Below are 27,583 nucleotides of genomic sequence, written 5' to 3' on the forward strand. Positions count from 1 at the left end.
ATGAGAGGATTGCCTACCGAGGATCTTTCAGGATGGCCCATTGAGATGGGTTAACAAATGCTTCCTACTGCAGGGCAGCTAGGCTCAAGTGTAGCTTCAAAATCAGGAGTCCTGGTGCACACCTTCAATCCCAGAACTCAGGAGGAAGAGGCAAGTGGATTTCTGTGAGTTCCAGGCCAGCCAGAGGTACATAGTGAGACTTTGTATAATATAGAAATATAATATAGTAAATATACTACACTATAATAAATAAATAATATAATAAAGTATAATAAATTTATTATATAAATAAATAATATGATAAACATGCAATAATAATAATAAACCAACAAACATAAAAGCATGGGCTCCCATGGGAGAAAGCACAGCGCCCCTCTGGGTCACCACGTCACTCGATAAGGTTGGCACGACTGTCTTGACTATCACAGGCAGGCTGATTCTTCTGGTTCTGGATGTTAGAAATCCAAGTTCACTGTAGCAAGCCTCGAGCCCACTTTCTCCTGAGGCCTCTCTCCTGGGCTTGCAGATGGCACCTCCTTGGCACGTCCTCACATGACCTTCCCTCTGCGCACACGTGCCATGGCATGTCCTCACATGACCTTCCCTCTGCGCACACGTGCCATGGCATGTCCTCACATGACCTTCCCTCTGTGCACACATGCCATAACATGTCCTCACATGACCTTCCCTCTGGGCACATGTGCCATGACATGTCTTCACAAGACCTTCCCACTGTGCACACGTGCCATGGCATGTCCTCATGTGACCTTTCCTCTGTGCACACGCACTATGGCATCTCTATGTTCAAGCTCTGTGCTGCCCTTCCTCTGATCAGTCCTCTCATCAAAGCCTCGGCTTCAGTACCTCAGTCTGCACTGGATCCAGCCCCACATGTTTGGGTTTAATCTGCCTAAAGAGGCTCCCTCCATCCCCAAGTCTGGGGCTTATAAACAGTGTGTGTGTTCTTGCGTGTATGTGTGTGAATAAGTGTGTGTGAGTATATGTGTGAGCATATGTGCGTATGTGACTATGTGCGTATGTATGGTAGTGAGTGTGTGTGTGTGTAGGCCATAGGCCAACATCTCATAGGTTCTTTATTTGTTCCACCAATTATATGATCTTTAAAAATATTCAGTTTCATTTTATGGGTATGAGTGCTTGTCTACATGTATGTATGTGTGCCATGTGCATGCCTGGTGCCTGTGGAGGCCAGAAGAAGGCTTCGGATCCCCTGAAATGCAGCTACAGACAGTTGTAGACAGTTGTGAATAGTTGTGAACTGTTATGAACAGGCCAGGCCTTGTTCTTCACACCACATCACCACAATATCCAGAGAGCTGAGCTTCCCTACACCCTCCCCCACACACACATACACTAACTTAGGGCTCATCCATGGGACTTGCTTTGGCCCATGTCAGCAAATGGGATTCAGACAGGGTTAAAAGGCACTCACATTGGGCCTGGCTTTCTTGGAGTAGTACCGCCTTGTGCAGAAAGCCAGAGCAGAGAGGCTAGGGGAATGGCTCAGTGGAGTAAAGTGATAGCCAAGCAAGAATGAGTACCTGGGTGTGGGTGCCCAGCACCTACAAAAGAGGAACATGTCACTCCAGCAATGGGAAGGACCAGACAAGAGGATCCCTGAGGATCACTGGTCAGCCAAGCCAGCTAAACTGGTGCACTTGAGGGTCAGGGAGAGACCCTGTCTCAAAAACTAAGGTAGGGGATTGGCTAAGAGAGACACCTGAGGTTGACCTCTGGCCAACATGTGCATCTGCATGGATACACCACCACCAATAACACACACACACACACATACATACACTGTGTACAGGGCTCATACATTGGTTCAGTAAGTAAAGACTCTTGTTGTCAAGACTGACAACTTGAGTTGAATCCTGGATTCCACATAATGAAAGGAGAATTGATTCCTGAAAGTTGTCCTCTGACTTACACACATATTCCATGGCATGTATGTGTACACACACACACACACACACACACAGTAAATTTAAAAAATAAAAGCCTAGAGTAGTTTTTTTTTTTTTTTTTTTTTTTTTTTTTGAGACAGGGTCTCACTAAGTAGCCCTGGCTAGCTGGGAGCTCACTACGTACACCAGGCTGGCCTCAAACTCACAGAGATCCATCTGCCTCTGCTTTGTGAGTGCTGGGATTAAAGGTGTGTGTCACCATGCCCAGCTAGAGTAAACTAAATGACAAAAAACAAACCAGGACATGGTGAGTGCATGCCTGCAGTATCAGCACTAGGGAGGCAAGAACACCAGGTAGCCATGGGTCCAGAGCCAGCCTGATCTATATAACAAATATGAGACCAGTCAGAGCTTTACAGGGAGAAGAGAGTCTGCTGAGAAGGACCCAGTTAATCCCTTTGTCCCAGGAACCCTAGCCAAGACTCCAGACATGAGTGCGGTCACCTGGACCACCTGCCCCAGTCAGGTCCCTATGGCTGTAGATGCTGCAGAGACTCTGACAAGACTAGTGACCCTCCCAGTGGGACCCAGCAGACCCGTGGGACACTGAGCAAAGGCAACAGTCCTTAGGTAACCAGAACGTGGGAGCTCAAGGTCACTTGTCACTCGCAGATGCCGAGGTCAATCTTCAAAACCACACTTCACTCAGAGCCCACCATCTGAGAAGACGGCAGACTAAAAACAGTCTTCCAACTCACCTCCCAGCCGGCAGATTCTACGGAGAGAAGCCTGCAGCTAACCATTCTTCCCTCGTCCTCTGGACATCCGGGCTTCGGCACTTCTTGGAAGGCTGTCTAGTTAGTGCCTGCTGGGAACTAACCATGTGCTCCTCTAAAGGCCACTGGGCTTCTGGGAGGAGATAAACTGAAAACAAAGCAGCAGCGTCCAATGGTAGCACACCCACGCTGGCTCTGTTACAATATGGAGCCAAGACAGCTCTGTAATCTGGAACACGACTGCCCTATCACCTCCTTTAAGGCGGTGATTTGTTCTGCACAAGGGTGGTTTGTTCTGCAGCAATAACTGGCCTCTCATTGTCGCCCATGGCTCAGGTGCCTTCATCGAAGCTTCCAGAGCTGACTCCCCGCTGCCACTGGAGTTCGCTAGAAAAGCATTCAAGTCGTCAGTACGTGAGAGGCCAATTTCCTGCCAGTTCTCTTGTCTCCTGGGGCCTGACAACCACACTTGTTTGTGGCTCAGGTCCCAAAGAATTCTGCTTAGAAACCCTTTCTGGTATGGCTGGATCCAGAGCCGCCCAGCAAGATCATTGGAGCTCTCTGATCATTGTGTTCCCTGTAGACAGCCACGGCCCTCAGGGGCTTCCATACCCTGGCCTGGCTGTGTGCAGTGCAGGTGTTTGCGGGGCTGTGGGATACTCTGATCACACTCTGACACTCCCAAGACTGCCAGTAGAGTTTACCTTGAATCAGAGGGTGGAGCTAGCTACTAGCTGACCAGAATTAGCAAGAAAGGTTTTGAAGGACCCGGGATAGAGAGACATGGAAGTTGTAGGAAGAGCGTAGAAAGATTCACGGGCCCGTTTGGATGGAGGAAGGAGAGACACAGGTCACTGGTTGCTTCTCTGATCAATCAGGTTTTCACCTTGATAACTGACTCCCAAATATAAGTAATTGCTTCAGTCGGGTATTCACAGCGGTGGAGAAAGATGTGGAGCTAAAACCCCACAGAGTCACGGTGGCAGCATGGTCACTTGTGGCCTCTAGCCAGGGGACAGACAAGCAGTGATGCCCAATTGAGACCAGCGTAAGAAGAACATGGTTATGGTCATTTCCTTTCTTGCTGTGATCCCCTCCTCAATACCAAGCCTAGGACCCACATTAGCTTGTGCCAATGTGATCCCTGAGTTTACCCTCAGCTTCGCTTTGATGTTTGCATGGTAGCACACTGTTCTTCAATCTGCTGATTTCTTTATATTAGCACAGCCTTTATCTTTACTTGATCTGGGGTTTTGTGGGTTTGTTTGCTTGTTTGTTTGCTGGAGGGCAAGGAGATAGGTCTTTCTAGAGAGCCCAGACTGGTCTAGAACTCACTCTGTATCCCAGGCTAGCCCCAACCTCCTAATCCTCCTGCCTCAGCCTCCTAAGTGTTGAGAATGACAAGTACCCACCCCCTACCCCCGCTTGTTTGCTTGCTTCCTTCTTTCCTTCCTTTCTTTGAAACAGGATGTCATTATCCACCCCAGGCTGGCCTCAAAGCTGTGACCCATCAGCCTCAGCCTTTGCAATGCTGGGATTGCATGCAGACACCACCATACCTGGCTTTATTATTCAAATTGTCGACCTAGCAATTCCATTTGTAGTAACACCATTCCCGATCACACACCCGCATGCATATCTGTGCCGGGATATTTTCTTGCAGCACTATTTATAATGGAGTAAATCTGGAAACATTTATTCAAATGCCAGCCAAAGGTGGAGTGATTGAAGTGAAGCATGACGGGATACAGTCCAAGTGCTAAAAAGAGTGAGAGGCTTCGGGAGACCTGTGCGGGGACCTTGTAAGCAATCCCTCTAAGATATGCTGTGTGAGACGAAGGCCTGGCTGCGGAGAACTGACACATTCTGCCGAGGGACAGAAGAGTCAATGGAGGAAAGATGCTGCCTTCTCTCTGAATCTATAATAACATGCAAATAAGTATGCTCACAGGATTATTTTGGAACCTGACAAATTATTTCCAAAAAACACCCCAGAGAGAAAGCCAATAATAAAAACTAAATAAGGAAGTGGGATGATGGCTCAGTCAGCAAAGTGCTTGCTGCACAGGCAAGGAGCCCTTGTCGGGGTCCTCAGCACCCATGGAAACAGCCAGGCATGGTGGCATACACCTGTCATCACAGCACTAGGGACATAAAGATGAGCAGATCCCCGAAGCCTGTTGGCCAGCCGGTCTAGACAATCTGCTGGCCCCAAGTTCACTGAGAGCCCCTATCCCAAACACAAGGTAGAAAATCAGTTGAGGGAGATGATCACAATGTCAGCCTCTGGCCTCCACACCTGTCTTCACAGGGAAATACAACTGTATACACACCTGCACACTGGAGGTGTAAACACACACACACATACACACACACACACACAAAGGTAGAGAATAATCAAGACGACATCTAATATCAATCTCTGGTCTCCACATGCACATATACATAGGTGTATGCATACACAAACATGTCTACACACAAATAAAGTAATTGTAGAAGAAAACTAAAAACAGTACTGAGGACAGAGAAGAAGGAATAGGGGAAAAGAGGAAGAGGAAGGAAGAATAATTAGGGAAAGATACAGAAAGGTGTGTTGTGGAACAATCTTTGTATACTGTAAATATGGATTACACTCATTGGCTAATAAGAGAGATGGCTGGCCAATAGCTGGTCAGGTAGAGGAAGACAAGGAAGGAGTCTCAGGAGTCACAAGGAGACAGGGAGAGGAGCAAGATGAAAGAAGGTCCTGCCACAGGTAGGAGCGTAGATAAGAACTAAGGGTTAATTTAAAATGTCAGAGCGAGTTAGTAACAAGCCATTGGTCGAGCATCCCCTTATAATTACTAATAAGTCTCTATGTGGTTACTTGGGAGTCAGTGGTCCCAAAAAACAACTCTGCCTACAAAGGTCTGGGGAAAATACTGTTTAAGATAGGGTTTCTCAGTGTAGCCCAGGCTGGCCTTGAATTCTGGATCCTCCTGCCTCAGCTTCCAGAGCCCTAAGGATACAGGCTTGTGCCGCCACATATGTAAAGTGACCATGACGAAATTTCTTGCTGAGTTCAGAATTAAACAGAGATGAGGGGAACAGACAAGAAAGTCTGAAAATGTTCCCGGATACGGAAATCCTTTGAAAACAACGCACGTGGGGCTTACAGAAGGGCAGGGGAGACAGGCTGCCCAGTAGATGGTTGGTCCAGCTGGCTAGTCCTCTGAGAAGACACCCCACCACCACCACCACCACAATCCCACACCAAGACAAGCACCATCTGGAGAGGTAAATTATGCTACACACAGGCAATGAAACACCACACAGAAGCAGACGGGATAAAGAAGAGAGTTAGACCCTTTAACCCATGTAAAGACAAGGATGAGCAGGCCAGAGCATAGGCGACAGGATCGTCTTGGCAATGCTGGGGATGGAATCCAGGGACTCACATGCTATAATAGCTACTTGTCTCACTCCGAGGACAAAATATCCAACAAAAGCAACTTAAGGAAGAATTCATCTTGGCTTACAGTTCCAGGGGGAAACAGTCCGTCATGGTGGGAGCCTGAGGCAGCTGGTCACATTGTGTCCAGTCAGAAAGCAGAGTGAGGAAGACTGGGGTTTGGTTTGCTCTCTAAGACCCCACCCACATTTGGGGTGGATTTCCTGCCTCCGTTTACCTACTCCAGATAATCTGTTGTAGACATGAACCCAAGACCTGTTTCCATGGTGATCCTAAATCCCATCAAGTTGACAATCAAAATTATCCACCATGGGCTGAGGGAATGGCTCAGAGTGCTTGTTGACAGCCTGAGGACCCAAGTCTGAATCCCCAGCACCCACATAAGCAGCTGGGCAGGGGTGGTGGCCCAGCTGCAACTCCAATGGTCAGGTGGCAAAGGTGGGGATTGCCAGAGCAAGCAGCTAACTGGACCAGCCAAGTCGGTGAGCCCCACGATGAGTGATTCTACCTCAGTAGGTAAGTTAGCAACCTCTAGCCTCCACATGCACACAAACACACATGTACACATTACACATACACAGTGAGCACACATTCTAAACAGGTTCGATACCACTGAGACACACCCAGCCCAACATGAAAACTCTTAAATGATGTAGAAGCACCTATGCTTTGATTTGGATATTGGATGTCCCCAAAGGATATGTAAAAGCCGTGATCCTCAGCGTCATGTAACTGGGAGGTGGTCAAAACTTTGAAGAGGTGGGGCCTATTGGGAAGGCTATTAATAGCACATCCTTAAAGGGGGTAGGGAAGCCACAGTCCCTCTTCTCCCGTCTTCACTATCCGGGCATCCGGTGACATCTCTGCCTCCCTCCCAGCATCCCCATGTCCCCATGTTCTGCTTTACTGTGGAACATGAACTGAAAACTGCAAGGCTGTGAGTCGAAAGAGGCCTTAGGGAGCTGCACCCTAAGGTGGCCTAGCACCAGTTATGCAGCCTAGGGTGACCTTCCCGAGTGCACCTTCTAAGTGCTGGAATTTACAAGCATGCACCGCACTATCTAGTTGACACTAGCGCTTTTGTTTTTAAATTGTATCATCATGTACATGCATGTGTGTTCATCACGGCTTATGTGTGGAGGTCTGGAGCTCTCATTCCACCTTGATGTGGGTTTGAGGACTCTAACTCAGGCTGTATGGTTTCGCAGATATGTGACTTTACCCACTGAGCCATCCTGCCGGCCTGATACTAGTATTTTTGAAGAAAAGAGATATCATGTGCTCATATCGGGATCTGCAATTCTAATTTATAGTAACCAAAGTTCCTTTCATTTGATTTTACATCTTTACATCCTATCACACTGAAATGTTTGGCTCCTAACATTAGAATATTTATTTGAATATAGACATATATTGATCCTCAGAATAACCATATTGTGCTATTATTAACATAATTATGAAAAGATTCCTTTGCCATTTCTTTCTGTTTTAGAACACATCCCACTAAAGATACACATTCAACTATTTTTTTCCTCAACAACTGTGAAAGTCACTTAAAAATAAAGTGATCTACTTAAAGCCATTTAAAATAAAACCTTCTGTGTAAGCCACAGTTACATAACTGGGCTGCCTGGCTTCCCTTCGGATTTATGGATTGTGCCCCGATTGGGCTGGCTTGTCACAACACATGACTTCCAACTCCACTGCACAAGGCACATGTCGCTTCACCTGTTTTCCGAGGCTGGGGACAGAACGCTGAGTCCTGCATATATGGGGCAAGGGCTTCATTCCCAAGATGAACTGAACTGGCCCCCGAAAACACGGATTCTTTTGCTATGGTTTTTAAGACAGGATCTTGCTGTGTAGCAGGCTAGTCTTTTGATGAACAGATCCTTCAGTCTCCTGAGTACTGTGACCACAGCCACGTGCCGCCACACCTAGACAGAAAAGGAGACCTAAGGAGCTGGGGAGAAGGTTTTGTTGTTAAAAGTGCTGGCTGCAGCCAGGCAATGGTGGCTTACAGCTTTAATCCCAGCACTTGGAAGGCTGAGGCAGGCGGATCTCTGAGTTCAAGAACAGCCTGATTTACAGGGCGAGTACCAGGGCAACTAGAGCTGTTACACAAGAGAAATCCTACCTTGAAAAAACCAACCAAACAAACAACAAATAAGCAACCCCCACACACACACACCCCAGGGCTTCATTTCTAAAAGCAGAGGCACACACAGGGAAGTTATTACCTGGGTGGAATATAACCAAGCCACAGTGACAATTTAAGTGGCTCTTTTCCTTTTATGGAGATGGAGTCTCAGGCTGGCCTCAAACTCACTATGTATCATGGATGACTCTCCTGCCTCCTCCTCCCAAGTGCTGGGATTATGAAACTACACCACATTTATATTGTGCAAACCCAGGGCTTTGCACATGCTAGGCAAGCATTCTAACGAGCCAAACTCAGCCCCCAAACACTTTAAAAAACAAGACAACAACGGAACATGGTTTACACATACACCCGGATGGCTTAAATTGTTTTTTCCACATAGCATTTCAAACAGACTCAAAACAGATGACAAGCAGAGCTTTCCATACAAGAGCTCACCCTGGAGCTAAGGGCCAAGTTTGATTGCGAGCTATCTCCACTTAAGGTTTTGTCACACTAGGCTCTCCCTTGCCAGCCAGCAGGCTCTACTTTCTGGAGCCACATACAAGAATCCCACAGGAAGTAGAGAGCAAAAGGGACAGGCTGGGAACTGAGCCTTCGGAAGAAAAGCAGCAGCTTGACCGCAGAAACGTTTGTACTTTTTCCTCCTGACAGGGTCTTGTATGGCCTCGTATTCTAGTCTCCTAGATAAACCCTCCTGTAGCTGAGGCTGTCCTTGATCTCTTACCTTCCTGGGCCTCCATTCCCCAATTGTGGGATTACAGGCTTGGGTCATCACGCCTACTTGAAATTCTCCTTGAAGAATCTTCTGCCTCAGCGCCAAAACACTGCCTGTCCCAGAATGCACCTCTGCTCCCCATCTCCTCACCCAGTGCCTAGGGCAGCTCTTTCAAACTTGGCACTTTTCCAAATTGTAGATGGTGGTGGTGCCAGCCGCCGACCCCCCCCCTCCCCCGCGCGCAGCACTGAGGTTGGATGGGGAGGATCCAGGGTCTGAAGCCAGCCTGGGCTGTAGCAAGACCCTGACACATGACAAGGCGGGGTGAATGTGGCAGGCTCCCCTGGGAGTCTCTGGGGTCCGAGTAGGCATCATCTCAGGTTCAGAGTACACCATGCCTTTTTAAATAAATCTGGTCCTTTCCAAAATCAGCCCTCAGTTCAGAGAGCCTACACCACACTTTTGCAACCGTGCCATTGTAGCTCCCCCAGAAAGCCACCAGGTGGCACCAGAGGACCTGCTGGCTCACTAGCCTATCCCCACACTGAGGGGAGCTAGGATTGACTGAGGGGTAATTCCTAACTTTCCAGTGTAGCTCAATACTGTAACCTCCCTACTTTGGGGGCCAGAACATGGGAAAGGATGTCAAGAACAGGAAGCAAGTCTTTGCCAACACTCTGATCAACTACATCCCGAAAGACACCCACATGACCAACAGGCAAGAGTAAAAATGTCAACTCCATCGACCGGCAGGGAAACACAAATCAAAACCGCTAGTTTGATTTCCATAAAAAACAAAAACAAAAGACTAAGAAATAAGAATTGGTGAGGATATAGAACCAGAGCCTGGGCCTTCCGGTGGGATGTAGAGACAGCTGCTCTGCAAACAGCTTCCTCAGACTTGAAGTCCAACACCCACCAGCAGCCTTGAGTATTCCTAACAGCTGAGCAGAGGTGACCTCCATGCCCAGCACACTGACAGAGCACGGTACAGTCGGGTGTGGTGACACCACATATCTATCTATAATCCTGCATTCTGGAAGCAGAGGCAGGAGGATTGCTACAAACTCGAGGCCAGTCAGCCAGGTCTACATAGTGAGTTCTAAGCCAGCCAATGACTGCCAGACCACTCAAGAAAAAAAGAAAAAGAAAGAAGGAAAGGAAGGGAGGGAGATGTGAGACAATACAGACAGCTCAAGATGCCTTGCCGCCTGTGATATCACAAACCCGAGGTCATGATGGCATCATGCTAGGTCAAACAGACCACTTACAAGATAAGCACCACATGATCTACATTATTTGTACAGGGTACCTAGAACAGTCAAGACCCACAAGACCCTTCCTCCTCCTCTCACTGACACGCGGGCTTACTTGGCGAACCTTTGCCGATGTCTCCTGGGTCGGGGGAAGGGGCAAGTTACATCCCCTCGTATGTTTAACCACTTCCCACCTGGCTGCCTGCTGTGACAAATTATCAGCAGGAGAGGGGACAGAACAAGATGCTTCTTCTTTTGAAGCTCTGAAGGCCAAGGTCCTAGCACCCTCTGAACTGCATGAGACACAGGGAAATGTCACTGCTTAGAAGGGAACCAGCTAGGGCTTAAAGCCCATAGTATACATGTTCTGGTACCAGGTAGGATTCCCTAAGTGCCATATGGAGGCCAAAAGGTCATGGCATGTGTCACAGGGGAGAAAACTAGAGAGCTCATGGCTTAGCCCCTTAGCCCATCCCTTCCCTCAGCTCCTAATCTTCTCCCATGTTCATCAACACCTAAAACCCAAGCAATCCAGCTTACTGAGTTTCACAGTGTGAAGTCCCAGGTTCATCTGTCCAGAACCCTTCACCATTCACCTTGTGACCTTGCTGCTCAGGCTGTCTGAACTGCAGACTGAAGGAAGAAGACTGAGATGGCCCCTGCTTAGCCCATCTCTAGCCCTGGATGGTGCTGGGAAGGCTGGTCCAGACTCCTGCCATCCTGCCAAGCTCAGCCGATGACTCAATAGGAAATGCCTTAGGAACTCATGGGTCGGACACCAGGGTCCCCCACACACCCAGTCCCTTCTGGCCTGCAGTTTCTCAGTCCCTGAAGACTGGAGATAGATTACTCAGAGCGAAATGAGGCAGTAAGTAGGTTGTGTGGTGCGCACATCACCTAAGTGCGCTCAAAATCCCTGGGATCCAGACATCCGGATTCTGATTCTGCGCTGCCATTAGCAGCTCTGGCTGGGGCTACCAGGCTCAGTTCTTGAGTGTGTCCATTCAGGACATGCACCAGGCAGAGGATGGGGGTGGGTGGGGTCTTTCCACCCTGAGACTCAGGATGACCACTTCCACGATTTCAATACCATCTTTTGAACATTCTAGGCAGTCACAGAACTGCCACACGTGCAGAAGAATACACACTACACCAATAACTACAGAGCGTTTTTTTAGAAAACAGAGGCTTTCACGTGCCGAGAGAAACACCTTGTGCCCGTCCACTTCCAGCCTCCAGCCGTCTTCCCACACTGCCGAGGAAAGCAGTACCATAGCTTGCCTGCGGTTCTCATGCCAGAGGCCACTCTGTCCTTCACTGAGGGAGATCACCTGCTGTCCTCTGCTGTGCTCCCAGGAGAAATCCAGTCAGTGGCCAAACAGAGCTGGTGGACTCAGGCAGTGAAGCGGGCACTGTCCTTGTCCCAGATACTGCCTACGTCCTGCGTGAAGCACACAGCCATCTTGGAGACCCTCCGCTAGGCCTGTTCACCAGCTCCACTTCCACTGGCCCCCGAGCCCCTCCCAGAAGTCTCTGAGGCACGTGAGGCCTGTTTAGGCAGGCGAATGGGAACGTAGGTGTTGGAGGCACAATGCTCCTTGAGGTACTCGCCCCCCTTTTCTTCATAGTCCTTCCTGGTGACCCAGGCTCCACTGTCTTCCAGGTGATCCAAGGCCCAGTCTCGGGCACCATACCAGGCATCCAGCACTGGGTTCGAGGCAAGCTGAACCTGGAACAAGAAGCAGAGGCACTCTGAAAAAAGGCATCTCCTACCAGAGCTCTAGGCCCAGGGAAGAAGGTCCTGCAGCTCAGCCACACCCCATTCCCACATCATCAGAAACATCAGAAGGGCCCGGGTAGTGCCTCCAGTGTGTGGAACAGCCTCTGCATCCTCCAAACAAAATTAAGCCTCTCAGAAAGAGCACACAGTTACACAGGCACCAACTCACAGGTCTAGCTTCTCGACCAAGGCCCCTGCTCTGTGATGCTGATAATCACAAACTGTCGCAAGGAGAGGGGTGACCTGGAAGGTGCAGGGTAGCACTGACCCGTGGCAACAAGAGAACTTGCGAGAAACTACAACAGAGCAGAGTGACCAGGCACTCTCTGATACTGCCAATGTCCCAGGCAGACAAGGCTGGAGCCAACAGCCACCAGAGTCCCCTCAACTAGCCCCACCCGGTCAGTCACGGTAAAGCCCTTGCTCTGAACAGGTCTCCTATTTTGGAGTCTTTATCTCAATTCCCACCCCACTTCCTCTGCCAACCATAGTTCTCAAGCTTGACTGGTGGATTTGGAATTTCTGGAAATGAAGCACAGGCCACACACAGCAGCAGAGGTGGGCACAGGCTGTGGGCAACAGGGGCAGCACGGCTGCAAGCCTGAGTCTCAGCAGAGCGGCACAACTGGGAGATGAAGGATGATGAACTTGGTGCCAACCTGGGCAAAAAAGCAAGACCCAATCTCAAAAAAGAGAGACGGAAGAAGAGGAGGGGAGGAGAAGGAAGAAAAAGAAAAAAACCAAAGGTAAATGAAAGCTTGGGCATGAGACTACCCAGGCTGCCACACAGAAAGACCTGTGCACAGGAGACTTGCTATCTGGTAAGATAAGAGCCCTGCTCTGGTGAGTACAGGCCTGGCACTCTGCCTGACACAGTGTTCAGTAAGTGGCAGCTACTGTGACTATAAAAACTGCAGTGCCACCAGTGGTCCACAAGAGTGCCACAAAGCTATGAAAACAATGGCTCAAACTGATAAACTGTCACAATAATCTCAAAGTGGAAAAAAGCCACAAAACAAGCTATCACTAATCTTTCTGTTTGCTTAAAATTATAAACATGACAAGAATATGTCCTGAAAAGACACATGAATAATACTGGTCACAAACACTACTGAGTCCACAATTTGATTTTGTTAAATATTTATCGCATGTGTGTCTGTGTACCATGTACATATCTGGTACTCATGGAGGCCGGAAGAGGCACTGGATCCCCAGAAACCTGACCTACAGACAGTGGTGAGCTGCCACGTGGGTGCTGGGACCCAAACCCAGGTCCTCTGCAAGAGCAGAAAGTGCTCTTAGCCACTGACACATCTCTCCACCCCTACAACCTATTTTCTTTCTTTGTTTTTTTGAGACAGGGTTTCTTTGTGTAATAGCTCTGGTTGTCCTGGAACTCACTCTGTAGACCAGGCTGGCCTCAAACTCACAGAGACCCATATCACTCTGCCTCCCAAGGCCTCTATTCTTTATTTTTATTTTGGCTCATTTAAACTGTCTGCTACTTAGCAATGCTTTAAAATGACTGAAAGAAACATGACTGGGATGTGGCTGACTGGCAGCGTGCCTACACAGCAGGTACGTGGCTCTGGGCTCCGCTACCAGCACCACAAAAATAACAACTATCATAAAAACAAGCAAAAGAAAAATAAGTACTATTTGTCCTGTTTGTGAAAAATCTTTCTCTTTCTCCCTCCCTGCTCTCTCTTAGCTTTTTGAGATTGAGCCTATGCAATCTAGGCTGACTTGAACTCACTGGTTATGCATACAGGCTGACCTCACACTATCTTCCTAAAATGTAAATTAATCACATGATTCCCTAGCTCAGCCTCCTTCCTGTTCCCCCATGACCTCAAATAACAGCTATCCAGAGAAGAGTCAACCAAGCACACTCCTGGTACTCCAGAAGAACCAGACCCTCCCTGTCTGGAGATTAGTGAACTATCAGACAGCGTGTGCCTCCCTGGGAGAACTTAGGATGCTTTTGCTGTGGTTGGTGAGAATCTTCCTACGCTGAGGATGCTCTTCCAACTTCAGTGTATGCTCAATCCTGTCGACAAAATGGAAGACCAGAATGACACACAAGCAGGACTTCCATCCCAAATCAACAGACTGTGGCTTAAAGACAAGGCCGGTCGCTGACCCTCTGTAGTGGGTGACAGACTGCAGAATCCCGGTCACCACTCATCACCAGCCAGCGGCTGGACGAAATCACAAACAGTGGGCAGGAGACGACACAGAGCAGCATAGGTACCTGGAAGGAGGACTGGAAGGGCCTCATCTCTAGCAGCTCCTTCTCTATTCTGGCCTTCATGCCTGGATACATCACATTCCCACCAGTGAGGAAAACGTTCTGGACCAGGGTATCCTGAACAGCCTTCGGGTACCTAGGAGACACAGAAAGGATGCTCCACCTTGGCTGCTGAAACACACTGTAGACAGGCCAGGAAAGGTAAGTTCTTGGTAGAGCAGTCAACTTATCAGTGTCTGAGTGACAATTAAAAGATAAACCAGTATTCTGCTCTTCGTTCACAGCTCCACAAGGTTTTTGCTTTTGTAACACTTTTTTTTTTTTTAACCCGAGGATCCTTTTATTAAAGTTGGGAGGTGGGGGAAGAAAACCCACAGGGCAGGAAAGCTGTAAATCTCAGCAGCTGCCTGGAGAAGGGAGAGAGAGGAGAGGAAGTGATGGAGGTGGGTCTTGTAATAATAAAGAAACTGCCTCGGCCCTCATAGGACAGAAAATTAGGTAGGCGGAGTAGACAGAAGAGAATTCTGGGAAAAGGAAGGTTAGTGGAGGAGTCGCCATGATTCTCCCGCTCCAGACAGATGCAGGTTAAGATCCTCCCTGGTAAGCCAGCTAGTGGGCTACACAGAATATTAGAAATGGGTTAGAACAATATGTAAGAGCCAATAAGAAACTGGACCTAGCCGGGCCAGGCAGTGTTTGAAAGAATACAGTTTCCGTGTAATTATTTCGGGCATAAGCTAGCCATGCGGGCGGCCGGGTGCCGGGGACGCAGCCCCGCCGCTCCTATTTCAACAAGGAAGAAGTCATGCCTGCCAAGAGAGTCAGCTGGAGAAAGCCAGGACAGTCTTCAGAGAACAGTGAGAAAGCCCAAGGACCAGGGCAGTTGTGCTTAGGATCACAATAACCTCTGCTCCAACCTACCGTAACCAAAGAAACCAGAGTGCAACAAACCACACACTCCACTCGCCCAATCGGAGTGAAGAACAGTCGCTGTGGGAACCACCTGCACGAGTGGCAGGCACATTCATATAGAAATGTAAGCGCTATATAAACACGTGCCTACAAGAGGAAGAGCAGTCTTTCATAAGCACTGCAGTATTTGGAGAATGATCTATAAATCACTGGTCTTGCTGGGTGTGGTAGAACACATCATTCCCAGCATCAGGGAAGCAGAGGTAGGCAGATCTCTGAGTTTGAGGCCAGCCTGGTCTACAGAGTGAGTTCCAGGACTGCCAGGGCTACACAGAGAAACCCTGTCTTGAAAAAACAGAAATGGAAAAGAAAACAAAACAAAACACTAGTCTTGGGGCTGAAGAGATGGCTCAGTGGTTAAGAGTCCATACCACATGCACACTGGTTGTTCAGAGACCAGGGTTCAATTCCTAGCACTTACATGACAGATTACAACTATATGTAGCTCCAGTTCCAGGGGATCCAATGCCACACACATACATACACATCTAAGAGTACACACTGCTTTTGCAGGGGACTCAAGAGGTCCCTATACTCATGTATACATCTCCCCCCATAATTTAAAAATTAAATTAAATTAAAAAAAATCACTAGTCTTGCTGGGTATGGTAGTATACACTTATGATCCCAGCTACTCTGAAAATTTCAAGGTCACTGAGTACATAAAGAGCCCCTATCTCAACGAATACATAAACAGTCACTGGTTTTTAGCAATGTCAAGTTTCACATGAAAGCCAGGGTGCACTGTTGCTCAGACTCAAAGGTTAAGTTTGCAGAGCTCACAAACGGAGGGAGCTCAGACCTCTTCTCCCTGCAGGCCCGGATCAGAGCAGACTACCTAAGTAGAGCCAGCGATGGAGAGAGCTACAGATCTTCCCACGCCCATCAGTCACCTTTCCCAGGCAAAACCCAGGAAGAGGTGCGGGTGATGATAGGGTGGTCCCCCACTCACCTGTCCAGGACATAATGAAGGGTCTCTGCAATCCCCGCCTGCTCTTCTCCTATGAGAGAAGGCTGGAAAATGATCTCCGGAGCACGAATCCTTTCTGTCCCAACGAAGAGCTGATGATACGCTGCCAAGTTAAACACGGGCTTCAAACCCAAGGTTTAAGAGATGATTTTAGGCCATAATGACAATCCCTCAGCTATCAGTTTTCTCAGATTACTTCTCCAGCCCAGCTTCCCAGTCCAGGTCAGAACCACCCCACCTCAGCTCTCTTCACTTCAAGACCCTGCCTTCCACCTTTGCTCAACCCCAGAATGACAAATCCCTACACACTGCTGTGCCCAAGCTGCAGAAGGGACTCTGGAGAGGAATGGTGAAGATGCCCAGATGGGGAGACCTTGTCTCCACCCATCCTGGTCCAGCACCTCCTCCCACCGAAGGCTCAGGTACGGTCAGTTTATCTTGCTGCCATCATGACAAGAGGCACAGATCCCAGCAGGGATGATGACATTGGCTAAAATGTAAAGGAAACCACTGAGAGCCAGTCTGCAGGTCTGGAGACCTCAGTCACTAGACAGATACCTCTGCTATCAGTTGCTCACATTCAGGGGGGCCCTGGCACCCCCAACAACCACCAGGGAAAGCCTCTGGCTGACATTGGGAGTACTGGTGCCCTTGCTGAAGCACAACTGGGGCTTTCAAGGCTCCCGGAAGCAGACTGGGCCGGTCACTTATGTCAACAACTTCACAATGCACATGTGGTAGCAGTTATCAAACCTGGACCGTGGTGACTGGCTTCTCCACTTCGGGCGCCTCCTCTGAGAACAAGGGCTCGAAATCATTGATACTCTCCACATCTTCCAGGGAGGGCTCCAGCTGTTCCAGGTCAGGGGTCTGCGGACAGAACACAGCAGGAATCAAATAGTGGAGAAACTGTCGCCAACAAATCTCAGCTCTGACTCTATCCTGAAAATGAATGGGGTCTCAGCCAGCGTTCCAAACACCTGTCTGAAAACTAAATACTCTTCAGAACAGTTCACACTGGAGGTGGGTGGGGATGACGGGTTAACAAAAGGCTAAATGACGACCAGCAGGATGGCTCAAAGTGTAAGAGAGCTTGCCACTAAACTGACAACCTGAGCTTCAATCCCTGAAACCTACAAGGGGGAAGGAGAGAATTAACTCTCAAAAACTGTCCTCTGACCTTCACGTTTGTGTGCTACAGTACGCGTGCACACATACGCACATGACCACACAACTTAAAAACAAAAAGGTCAGGTGTGTTAATCCCATCACTTGGGAAATAGAGGCAAGCGGAGTTTGAGGCCAGCCTGGTCTACAGAGCGAATCCCAGGACAGCCAGAGCTGCAGCGTGCGAGCCTAAGAAAAAGCGAGCGTGAGCGAGAGCGAGAGCGAGAGCGAGAGAGAGAGAGAAAGAGAGAGAGAGAGAGAGAGAGAGAGAGAGAGAGAGAAGAATTAAGAAGTCCAAAGTCTAGTCCGCATAGCATTTTCATGAGATAATCCAGCATTATCCATCAATCAATGAATTGATCTGTGGGAAGAAGACATGAGAGGATGCTGGTGGGAACTCCAGCTGGAGATATAGGCGATTAAGAGTCACCCAATGTTGATAGTGAACACTGAACTCAGGTCCTCTGAAAGAGCAGGTAGCTCTTAGCAGCTGAACCATCTCTCTAGCCCCTCCATGGTACTTTACTTTTTTCTTCTTCCTTTCTCCTTTTTTTTTTTTTTTTTAGTTTTTCGAGACAGTTTCCAGTAGCTACAGAGCCAGTCCTGGAAATCATTCTGTAGATCAGACTGGCCTAAACTCACAGAGATCTGCCTGCCTCTGCCTCTGCTCCTAAGTGCTGGGATTAAAGGTATGCACCACCACTGCCTAGCTTTCCACTGTACTTTTTGACAGCCTCTTCCAGAACCTGATGCTCCCTGGTCAGTGAGCTCTGGGGATCCTCCTATCTTTGCCACCCTAGGGCTAGGATTACAGGCACACTCCATCACGCCCAGTCTGAGTACTGGGGATCTAAACTCATTCTTCATACCTGAGGGATCAATGCCATCTTCCCAGGCTCCTAAAACAAGCTTTGGAAACATGTCTGAAACCTCCTCAAGTCTACAGAGACCTGCTGTACGGCCCCAGAGCAAGACAAGATACAGAAGTACTGAGATGAGACGGGGGGATGTTGAAATTACAGCATATAGCTAACTATCTGCAGGTGAGAAACAAAGGGAAGCAGGGTCCCCAACTGCCTGGGATCCCATTTCAGCTGCTTGTTTTTTCTTCGGATTCAAAATCCATTGCCTGCATCTGACCCTGTGATACTTTCCAGTCTAAGTACAAAGCTCATGGATGAATGCACACCAGATGATATGGTTTTGAGTTCCGGAAAGCCAGCTCTCATCTGAACATAGCATGCAGCCTGGAAGAGCAAATGAAAATGCCCAGTAGTTCAGTGGAAGTTGGTCTGGGGTGCTTTTACTTCCCCAGTGCTGGGACTCTTAAGTGTGTACTGCTACCATGTACCTCATGGTCATTTGTAACAACATATAGGTTCAAGGCCAGCACAGGCTGCTACGTGAAATCCTGTCTCAAAAAGAGAAAGTGGAAGGCTGCAAAGATGGCTCAGGGTGTAAAGGCACTTGTTGTCCAGCCTAAGGACCCAAGGAGAGTCCCTCCCCAGGCCCCAGTCACCTCTGGCTTGCTGTCCACCACGTCCACCTCGAGGCTGGCTTCTGCTTGAAGGATTTTCTGCTTAGCCTGCTCCACTACCAAGGTGAGCTTCTGTATGTAGGACTGCAGCTCTTCTGGGGAGTCCATGTTCAGCTCTATCAGAGCTTTGTGGAACTGGTCCATCTGGCCATCCTCTAGGAGCTCCTGAAACCAGAGCGGGCGCAGTCATCAACTTGGACAAAGTAGCTCAGAAGCCAGGAGAGAGGTGTGGGGTGAGGAGAGAGGGAGAGAGGGAGGGAGGGAGGGAGGGAGGGAGGGAGGGAGGGAGAGAGAGAGAGAGAGAGAGAGAGAGAGAGCGAGAGTGTGAGTGTTCTGGGGCTACCAGCCCCCCCAGAACCACCTCTCCGGCTCCCAGCCCAGGCTCACGTCTGCCCTCATCTCCGACTGTCTGGACTAGTTAGCACTGCATCCTGGTTTCAGCACCATCTAGTAAGTGAAACCTAATCTACGGTGAGAGAATCACAGACGCGGCCATCTCTGAGGGGGAAGGAGTCACTGAAGAGATGACAGTAATACTGCTCCTTGACCTGAGAGCTGGAACATGCACAGTGTCACTTTGTGAAACTCACTGAGACGCCCGCCCTAAGACTAAACAGAGCTGGAGGCTGCGGCTCTGCACAGACCACCTGCTTTATGCATGTAAATTATCTCGATGATTCTGGTCTCTGGGCTCCAGTTCCAATGCACATTATGGCCAAGGAAACCAGAGAGGAAGAGAACATTCCAGAAGCACCTTAGAGAGCAAGGCCAGGGCAGAGCCCTGCTGCCATCACCTGCACATACAGCAGCCGCTCCAGCCGCTCCTGGTCCTGCTGCAGCTTCTCCTCCCGACGCCGGGCATTGAGCTCTTGCAGCCATCGCAGCTGCTGCTGCCGCCGCTCCTGCTTCTCCTCAGCCGTCAGCGTGCTGCCCAGGAGCTTGCTAGAGAACGGGAGCTGCATCTTGTGGACATTGTTCTCATAGTAATCAGGACACCGCCACTTCTGCAATTCTTCAAAGAAATGGTTTGGGGACTTTAGAGGGTCAAAGCCCTGTTAGCAGCAAATCGGAAAGTCGAGGCCAAGCACAAGTGACAGTAACACTCAGAACCTCTGACTCCACGGAAACACCAAACGCAGCCGTACAACCCGGGCACACACACACCACTCTGAGGGGCTCCAGACAGAAATCACACAGGAAGGAAGCTGCAACAGCCAGAGTTTAAGTAAATCTGTTAAACACACGAGGCTAACTGCCTCATGAATCACTTAACATGAACTAAAAATAATAAAAACACTACTGTCTGCTGGGCTCTCAGTGGTCACAAGTTCAGCACGTGAGACACTTTGGCATAAAACATAAAGTCTGCTGCTAACATTGCTTCCCTGAAGTGATCAATAGAGTCTACAAAGATGAGAAAAAGTTACACTCCTAGACTCTAGAGAAAAAAAAAATAAACTGCTAGACTCAAAAAGGGACACCAATAATGATAAAAGGTCAAGGGACAAGAAGACATAACAATGTTAAGTATGCAGCTAACAAGACAAAGCCAGATAACAAACAGCACACACTGACAGATGGGGGCTGGGAACAGAGCTCAGAAATAGAGTGCTTGCCTAGCACTGTAACGTCTGGACCTCAGTTTAAAAACAAAAACAATAAAACAATGGGCAGAACTGACAGGAGAAATAGGGATACCCATGATCACACCCACTGACAGCAGGACACTCTTCCTAATTATCAACAGCACTAGCAGAAGGAACGGGGTGTCAAGGCTATCACAGTGTTGACCACCATCACCATCAGAGACCTGAACCCTACCCATGCAGCACAGGAAATGCCCTCAAATAGGACTACATGCCGGGTCACACAATAAACAAGCTCAGCTGACATCAAATAACGCGCTTTCACCACAGTGGAATTAAACCAAAGATAAATCACAGAAAGGTGTCTCACAAATACTTCTAAACAATCACTTAAAGAAACAGTCTTGAAGAAATTAGAAAATATTAAACTCAATAAAAATAAAAATCTATCAACATTCATAGGATGCAGTCACAGCAGCAGTGCCGAAGAGGGGAATTCACAGAATTACATGCTATTAAATTTATTTTATGTTATGTGCAGGAATGATTTTTGCCTGCATATGTCTGTGCGCCACATGCATGCAATGTTCATGGGAGCCACAAGAGGGCATCAGATCCCCTGGATCTGGAGTGACAGGGTTGTGAGTTAGGATTACATAGTTTCTTAGTGAGACCCTGTCTCATAAATAAAAGAAAAAAAAAATTTTAAAAAGCTACTCTAATATCAAAGTATAGGAAGGAAAGGGAACCCACAACTTTCTTTCTACGTCTAGCTCCCCAACTTCTTTGTGACTCATTAACCAAAGGTGTTCTGAAGACACAGCTTGTAACCACCACTCAGCTACCCTAATCACCGTTTAAAACAAACCTTGCTGAGGCAGGAGAGTCATGAGTTTGATGTCAAGATGGGCCTGCAAAGGGAGACTGTCCAAAAAACAAAATATTTTAAAAAAAGAAAGAGAAAAAAAGGCAGATGATAAATTTTATATTCTATGGTTTCTACCACAATTAGGGTTGGACTGTTATTTTCTTTGCTGAATTTTCTGTGTACTTGTGAGTGGTTGGTTTTTATCTCTGCCTATTTGTGTGTTAAGGACACTGTGCACATGTCTGATCCCCATGGAGACCAGCAGATGCCTGGAACCGGAATTGGGTATGGTAGTGAGCCACTATGTGCTCCAAAGTGAACCCAGGTCCTCTGCAGGAGCCAGTGCTCTGAGCCAGCTCTCTACCCTCCAGGTTTGCTCCTTCTGAGACAAGGTCTCATACAGTCTGTGCTGGCCTCAAACTCACGGTGAGGCAAAGATGACCTTGTATATCTGATCCTCCAATCCCACCTCTACCTTCAAGTCTGCTCATGTCTGATTCATTCTAAGCTAGGGATGGAATCCAGGACAGCAAGTACTCTCTACCACTGAGCCACATCCCCACCCTCAATCTTTTTAACATTCGTGTATATGTGAAGCGTACACGTGAGGTCAGAGGACAGCTTGCTATAGTTGGTTTCCCTCTTTCCACTTCATGGGTTCTAGAAGCAAGCACATTTACCCAATGAGCATCTTCAAAGATAATGACATCTGGGTGCAGGCAGTACTCTTGCTAGTTTCTATCACTCTGTCCTTAGAGTAGACCAAATAAGCTTTCTGATTAAAGCATAAAAATCAAATAAAGGCATTATACTATTTTTGCCTTCCCAAAGCTCAGCAGTGGTGGGCTGAAGGCCAGTACCTTTCATGACTACAAGAAAGCCCAGTCACACACTGTGGGAAAGTGTCTTAATAGAGCTACTAACCATAGTTCTTGAGTTTTATCAGAATCATTTACATTTGTAAGAAAAACATTATTTATCACATCTGTACAATAAGCAATATAGCCACCAAAAGAACATCAAAGTAAATACAATGAGACGTTCAGGATACTTAGAGGCCAAGGCAAGAACAGGAAGCTACACTCGAGCAGTGGCTAGCCTGGACTATGTAAGGAGACTGCCTCAAAAATAAAAGCTAAAGATCTGTTGAAACCCGAGAGCTATTCTGACATCACTCTAAGGACGTTAGCTAAAGCAATTTCAATTTATCTCAAACCTTTTTTTGTTTTGTAGAGACAAGGTTTCTCCTCTGTGTAGTACTGGCTGTCCTGGAACTCACTCTGTACACCAGGCTGGCTTTGAACTCAGAAATTCGACTGCCTCTGCCTCCTGAGTGCTGGGGTTAAAGGCGTGCACTACCATGCCCAGCTGGTCTCAAACTTTTTAAGCTGGCACACTGTCCTCCCTCTCTCAAAAATGAGAACTTTTAAAACAAGCTGCAAGCTATACCGGAGGCACATTATAAAGCTACAGTGTGTGAAGGGAACCTGTTCATGGCAATTAGTTCACTGGCTAATCTCACAGTGAACAGCAAAAGGGGAGAAGGGTGCTGGGCAAGCAAGGGCCACACTGGTAACAACGCGAAGAACCCTCAAAGGTCAACAGAGCTGGGAAACTGGAGCAAGGTCCCCTGCATCACCTGCCCCGTAGTCCTCAGCAATGTAGCTATGCTCCTGTAGGATCTCCTCCATGCGGCTGAGCGTGATGGCTGCCAGGTGCCCCGGGTACTTCAGCTGGAGGAGCCGCTGCAGGTAGCCGGCCGCCTGACTTCCTCCGAGATTGATGCGCTTGCAGTTTTTGGCATCCAGTCTACACCAAAGTAGGAAAGAACAACACTGAAAGTCTGTGCAGCTATAAAAGACAAAATGTGGAACATCTTGGGGAAAGCAGGGGAACTGAATGCAAACCAAGAGGCAGAATAGTGGAGGCTGGGGCACCTAAAGCCCACATCAGCAAGAGTCCCTTGGTACATTACCAACGGCCAGAACTCCTACTGCACACCCAGACACATGGGCCTTTAACTTCTGACCAGTCTCATGGTGGCTTACGCCTTTAATCCCAGCATTTGGGAGGCGGAGGCAGGCAGATGTCTTGTAAATTCTAAGCCAGCCTAGTCTACATAGTGAGATACAGGACAGGACAGCCAGGGCTATACAGAGACCCTGTCTCAGGGGAAAAAAAAAAAAAAAAAAGACAGTTCAACAGAATAAACACACATTCCAAAGCAAGATATTGATAGTGGCTCAGCCTGGACCTCTGGGAGGTGGGTGATCCTAGAGTCAAGTAGCCTAGAAGTAACGGAAATGGTCAAGCATGCCAGTTCCAAGGGCATTTTATTAGATGTGTAAGCACATGAAGGGGCATGAGTCTCACTTTAGCAGGGCTGCAAATCCAAGCATCCAGCTCTGGAGCCTGAGCCTGTTGCCTGTGGTACACACCTCTTTACATGGGAAACCTTTAGGGTCACAATGGTAGCCTCATCTCACAAGAGAAAATAAGACTAAACTCTGAGACAGGAACAGATTAGAACTACCTGCCTTTTATTCAGCTCTGAAAATTTCCATAACTGGCTAGAATGGGTTAGACAATATAAACAAAATTAAAGGTATGGGCAATATGAATTAAAGAGTTTACAATGCAAAAATTCTTAACTAAAAAATGACTCCAGAAGCTGGGCGTGGTGGTGCACACCTTTAATCCCACCTATAATCCCAGCAAAAGAAGCAGGTGGAGTTTTGTGAGTTCAAGGCCAGTCTGGTCTACAAAGCAAGTTCCTGGACAGCCTGTCTTGAAAAACAAAAAATTACTCCAGAATACCAAAATGGTCTAAACTAAATCTATTCAAGAGACAGTGAGATTGCTCTGTTGGTAAAGGTGCTTGCTGTAAAGGCTGAGGACTTTGAGTTCAAACCCTGGGACCCACCTACCTCTGCCTCCCCAGTGTGAGGATTAAAGGCGTGTGCCACTACTGCCAGGTTAAAGAGAGAAATAAATATATTCAAATAACGTAGTACTCAAAACACGTTTACTGCTCAAAAAAAAACAGAAATAAAAAAGTTTACTGAATGTCTACTATGGGTAGATACTGTGCTATTTCCCATAAATAAGAATTATAAAATTATATAACTGTCAGTTAGACACTTGAACTCTATCAAGGAGGCCCCGAAGGACAGGTAAAATAGGTAAATACCGTAGGAAGCCACACACTGATGTAGCCAAGTCCAGTTCAGTTCATCATCTAGCGCTTGCCAGACATTCCCAATAGGTACCTTTCCATTCCAGTTTTCCAGTAGGTCCTCAATCAAGGCTTCTTAAATGCCACAAGTGCAACTCACCTTCCTTCCAAGACAGGTAAAATGTGTGTACACTGGTAGCCGGATGAAATGATGAGGCCGTTGGAAAGAGCATTCTTGGGCATGTTGTGGTAGAAGCTGAAGAGGCTGTCTATCCCATAGGCAACCTTGGGGATCCTGTAGCACTCAAATAGGAGCTCCGACATCATTTGGCGTGAATAGAGCGGGTTGCACACGGCCTCTGTCAAAACTATGGGATGATCAACGCAGCCCTACTTTGAAAGAGAAGCACAAACAGATGAATGACGGCAGAACATGCATGAAATACAAAAATAATCCAAATCCAAGTTGCAAGGTTTAATTTGTTTTATAGCTCTAATTAAAAACTTAATGGGGGCTGGAGAGATTGGTAGCATTGAACCCAAGTTTCCCAGCCACTCTGAACCACCTAACTCCAGCTGCAGACGGTCCCAGACCTAAGGCTGGTACACAACATAGTGGCACATACAATTTTGAAATAGTTTGAAATAAACCTTCAAAAAGGTGATCAAAACCAATTATAAGGCACACATTTCAGTTTTGGAAAGCATTAACGTATTGTCAATTTAAGCTTATTGTTTGTTTGGGATTTCTTTGTTCTCTGAGATAGGGTGTTTTGGTGTAATAGTTCTGGCTGTCCTCGAGCTCACAGCGATCTGCCTGCCCCTGCTTCCGGAGTGCTAACATTAAAGGTGTATGACACCATTCCCCGCTCAATTCAAGCTTATTAGGCCACACTGTTAATAATCACGTGAGCTCTATCTTCAAGTGTACCCTTACACCTTTAACTCCTAGCACAGGGCAGACGCACGGGAAGCTTTACTACTAGACTGCCTGGAGTGACGTCCCGCCCAGCCCGCCCTCACCTGCGAGGAGACGCCCAGATGCTGGAAGCTGTAGTCAAGCAGCAGTTCCTGCAGCTCCAGGTTGACCGGCACGTTGCGGTCGAAAGGAGAGCGCAGCATCCAACGCAGCGGCTCCAAGCTGCCCAGCGCGTTGCCCACTTGCGGCCCCGGCCCGCCGCGCGCCCCGCCACGGCCGCGCGCGCACACGGCGCGGAACTGCAGGCGCGGCTCGGGGCCCGGATCCGGCCCGGGGCACGCCCACCCGGCGCGAGCCTGGAATGATCCGTTGTCCAGCACCAGCGGAACCGGCTGCGAGCCGAAGGCCACCGGCTCGGCCTCCAGCACGGGATCCGGAGCGGCGCGGGCATCTCGAAACCGGAACACATTCGTCTCCATCTTGGCCAGCGCCAGCCCCGCCCCGACGCCGCGTGCGCCACGTAGCCCCGCCCCTGTCTGATTCCCGGGGCCCCTAAGTGTCTGGAAGCCTCCTCCTTACTCAAGGAGCTTGTTTTTGCACCAGAGTCCTTCTTGGCGATCCAGAACCTTCTGCGGGCCTGTGAGCTCTGTTGGTCCAGGACGGGAACCTTACGCCTGGTCTAGGTCGTCCCCAAAGGCCTCCTGTGGCCACGCCTCTTCGTGCTAACTGGCTGGCCAGGAGCCCCGCCCCAGTTGTGAGACCTGGGGGGGGGCCTCTGCGTGACCACGCCCCTTGCGCTAATTGGCTGGTCAAGGCTCCGCCCCCACCTGACTGCACTCCGCCCCCCAATTCTCCCACCTCACCTTGCTTTACCGTATTTAGCTAATCGCCTTTCCCTTTGACTTTTCCTTTTTTGTTTACTTATTTATTGAGTGATGGGTGTGGGAGCGTGCCAAAATGTACCAGTGGAAGTCAGAGGAAAACGTCAGGAAGTCTGTTTTCTTCGCTCAGTAGGTTTCAGGAATGGAACTCGGTGCCTTCTCGGGCTGAGCCAAACTCCAAGCTCTGGGGTACTTAAGTTTCTTGGCGTGGCGTGGCAGGTGACAGTGCACATTAATTGACTTTGTAAAACGTCATCAAGCTGTCTACGTAAGATTATGTATTTCAGTAAGTATATTTTACTGAACAAAATCTACAGATATATTTATTCAATTCCCACGGGCTGTCCTATCAGGAAGACTTTAAATATTGAGAAAAGGGCTGTTAATTACCGATTGATATATGATACATACACATATGCTCGCTCTTTCTTCCTTTTACTGTTTTAACTCTCCCATGTGGTCATCTTATTAACCTTGTCACCAGGGTGGAGGGGAGGCGATGTGACTGACTCAGCACCGGTCTTAACAGACATCCACTAGGCATGTTCTTCTTTGCCTGCGTTCCTCTCTCTGCAAGTTAAGTGGATCCCATTATTAAGGACCCCACAGCTGTGGTTTTTGATAGCTGAACCCCAAACTCTCCACCAATTTTCTTAACAGCCCTCAGTTATTTCACACACATAAACAAACAAATAAATAAATAAAAACACCGTTTCAGGTGAGGTGCGGTTGTTGGTGCACACCTGGAATCCCAGTGTGTCAGTGGTAGAGGTAAGAGGTGAGGAGTTCCAAGCCAACCTCATCTGCCTGGTGAGGTCAAAGTCAGCTTTGGCTACATAATATCCTTTTCAAAAAAAAATAAACAAGCCATTTAATATACAGTAAACCATGGCATTGTTCCTGCTTCCTTCCTAAGTCCCTAGCAGACTGCCCCAGCCTGGTCACAGGCCCCTGTGGCTATAGCACAGCTGTCAGCCTGAATTCTTGCTTCTCCATCACGTCACGGTTCATTGAATGTCCACCCCGTCTTGTCTTGTGTGGGATTTCTCTTAGTCACTCCCTTTACTTTCTAACCTGGTTTTACTAAGGGGAGGGGATTGCTTTGGTTGTTGTAGGTTTTGTGGGGAATTTGGGGTTGATTTGGTTGATTGGTTTTCCTTTTTTTTTTTTTTTTTTTTTTTTTTTTT

The 27,583-nt window shown here is 48.2% G+C and overlaps 1 protein-coding gene across 2 annotated transcripts; it reads right to left on the reverse strand.

Moving 5' to 3' along the window:
* Window positions 1-262: 262 nt before the first annotated feature.
* On the reverse strand, window positions 263-26,214 carry Actr5 (actin related protein 5). Of its 2 annotated transcripts, XR_007593409.1 has the most exons (10): window positions 25,620-26,214; window positions 24,757-24,986; window positions 23,061-23,230; window positions 19,762-19,979; window positions 18,950-19,132; window positions 17,017-17,133; window positions 16,246-16,385; window positions 14,325-14,457; window positions 10,831-12,019; window positions 263-8,092 (listed from the first exon to the last, which is right to left on the reverse strand). XR_007593409.1 is itself a non-coding variant. In XM_050151187.1 (9 exons), exons 1-9 carry the CDS (start codon window positions 25,992-25,994, stop codon window positions 11,768-11,770), a joined length of 1,818 nt encoding a protein of 605 aa, XP_050007144.1. In that variant the 5' UTR covers window positions 25,995-26,214; the 3' UTR covers window positions 263-11,767. The 2 variants fall into 2 exon arrangements, 1 of the variants encoding a protein (XP_050007144.1); XM_050151187.1 differs by having other exon boundaries at window positions 263-12,019.
* Between the last annotated feature and the right edge of the window lie 1,369 nt (window positions 26,215-27,583).

Source organism: Alexandromys fortis, unplaced genomic scaffold (genome assembly GCF_014885135.2).
Source record: "Alexandromys fortis isolate MF-2015 unplaced genomic scaffold, M_Fortis_MF-2015_v1.1 scaffold_27, whole genome shotgun sequence".
Classification (NCBI taxonomy): Eukaryota; Metazoa; Chordata; class Mammalia; order Rodentia; family Cricetidae; genus Alexandromys; species Alexandromys fortis.

What these genes read in the sequence shown, in the direction of transcription:
- Actr5 (XM_050151187.1), bottom strand. Translation starts at nt 25,994, where the DNA reads ATGGAGACGAATGTGTTCCGGTTTCGAGATGCCCGCGCCGCTCCGGAT. An exon ending in TGCTGAGGACTACGGGGCAG is followed by an intron (nt 19,980 to 23,060) that starts GTGATGCAGGGG and finishes ATTTCTTTGAAG; the next exon opens with AATTGCAGAAGTGGCGGTGT. An exon ending in AGCCAGTCACCACGGTCCAG is followed by an intron (nt 16,386 to 17,016) that starts GTTTGATAACTG and finishes TTGGGTTTGAAG; the next exon opens with CCCGTGTTTAACTTGGCAGC.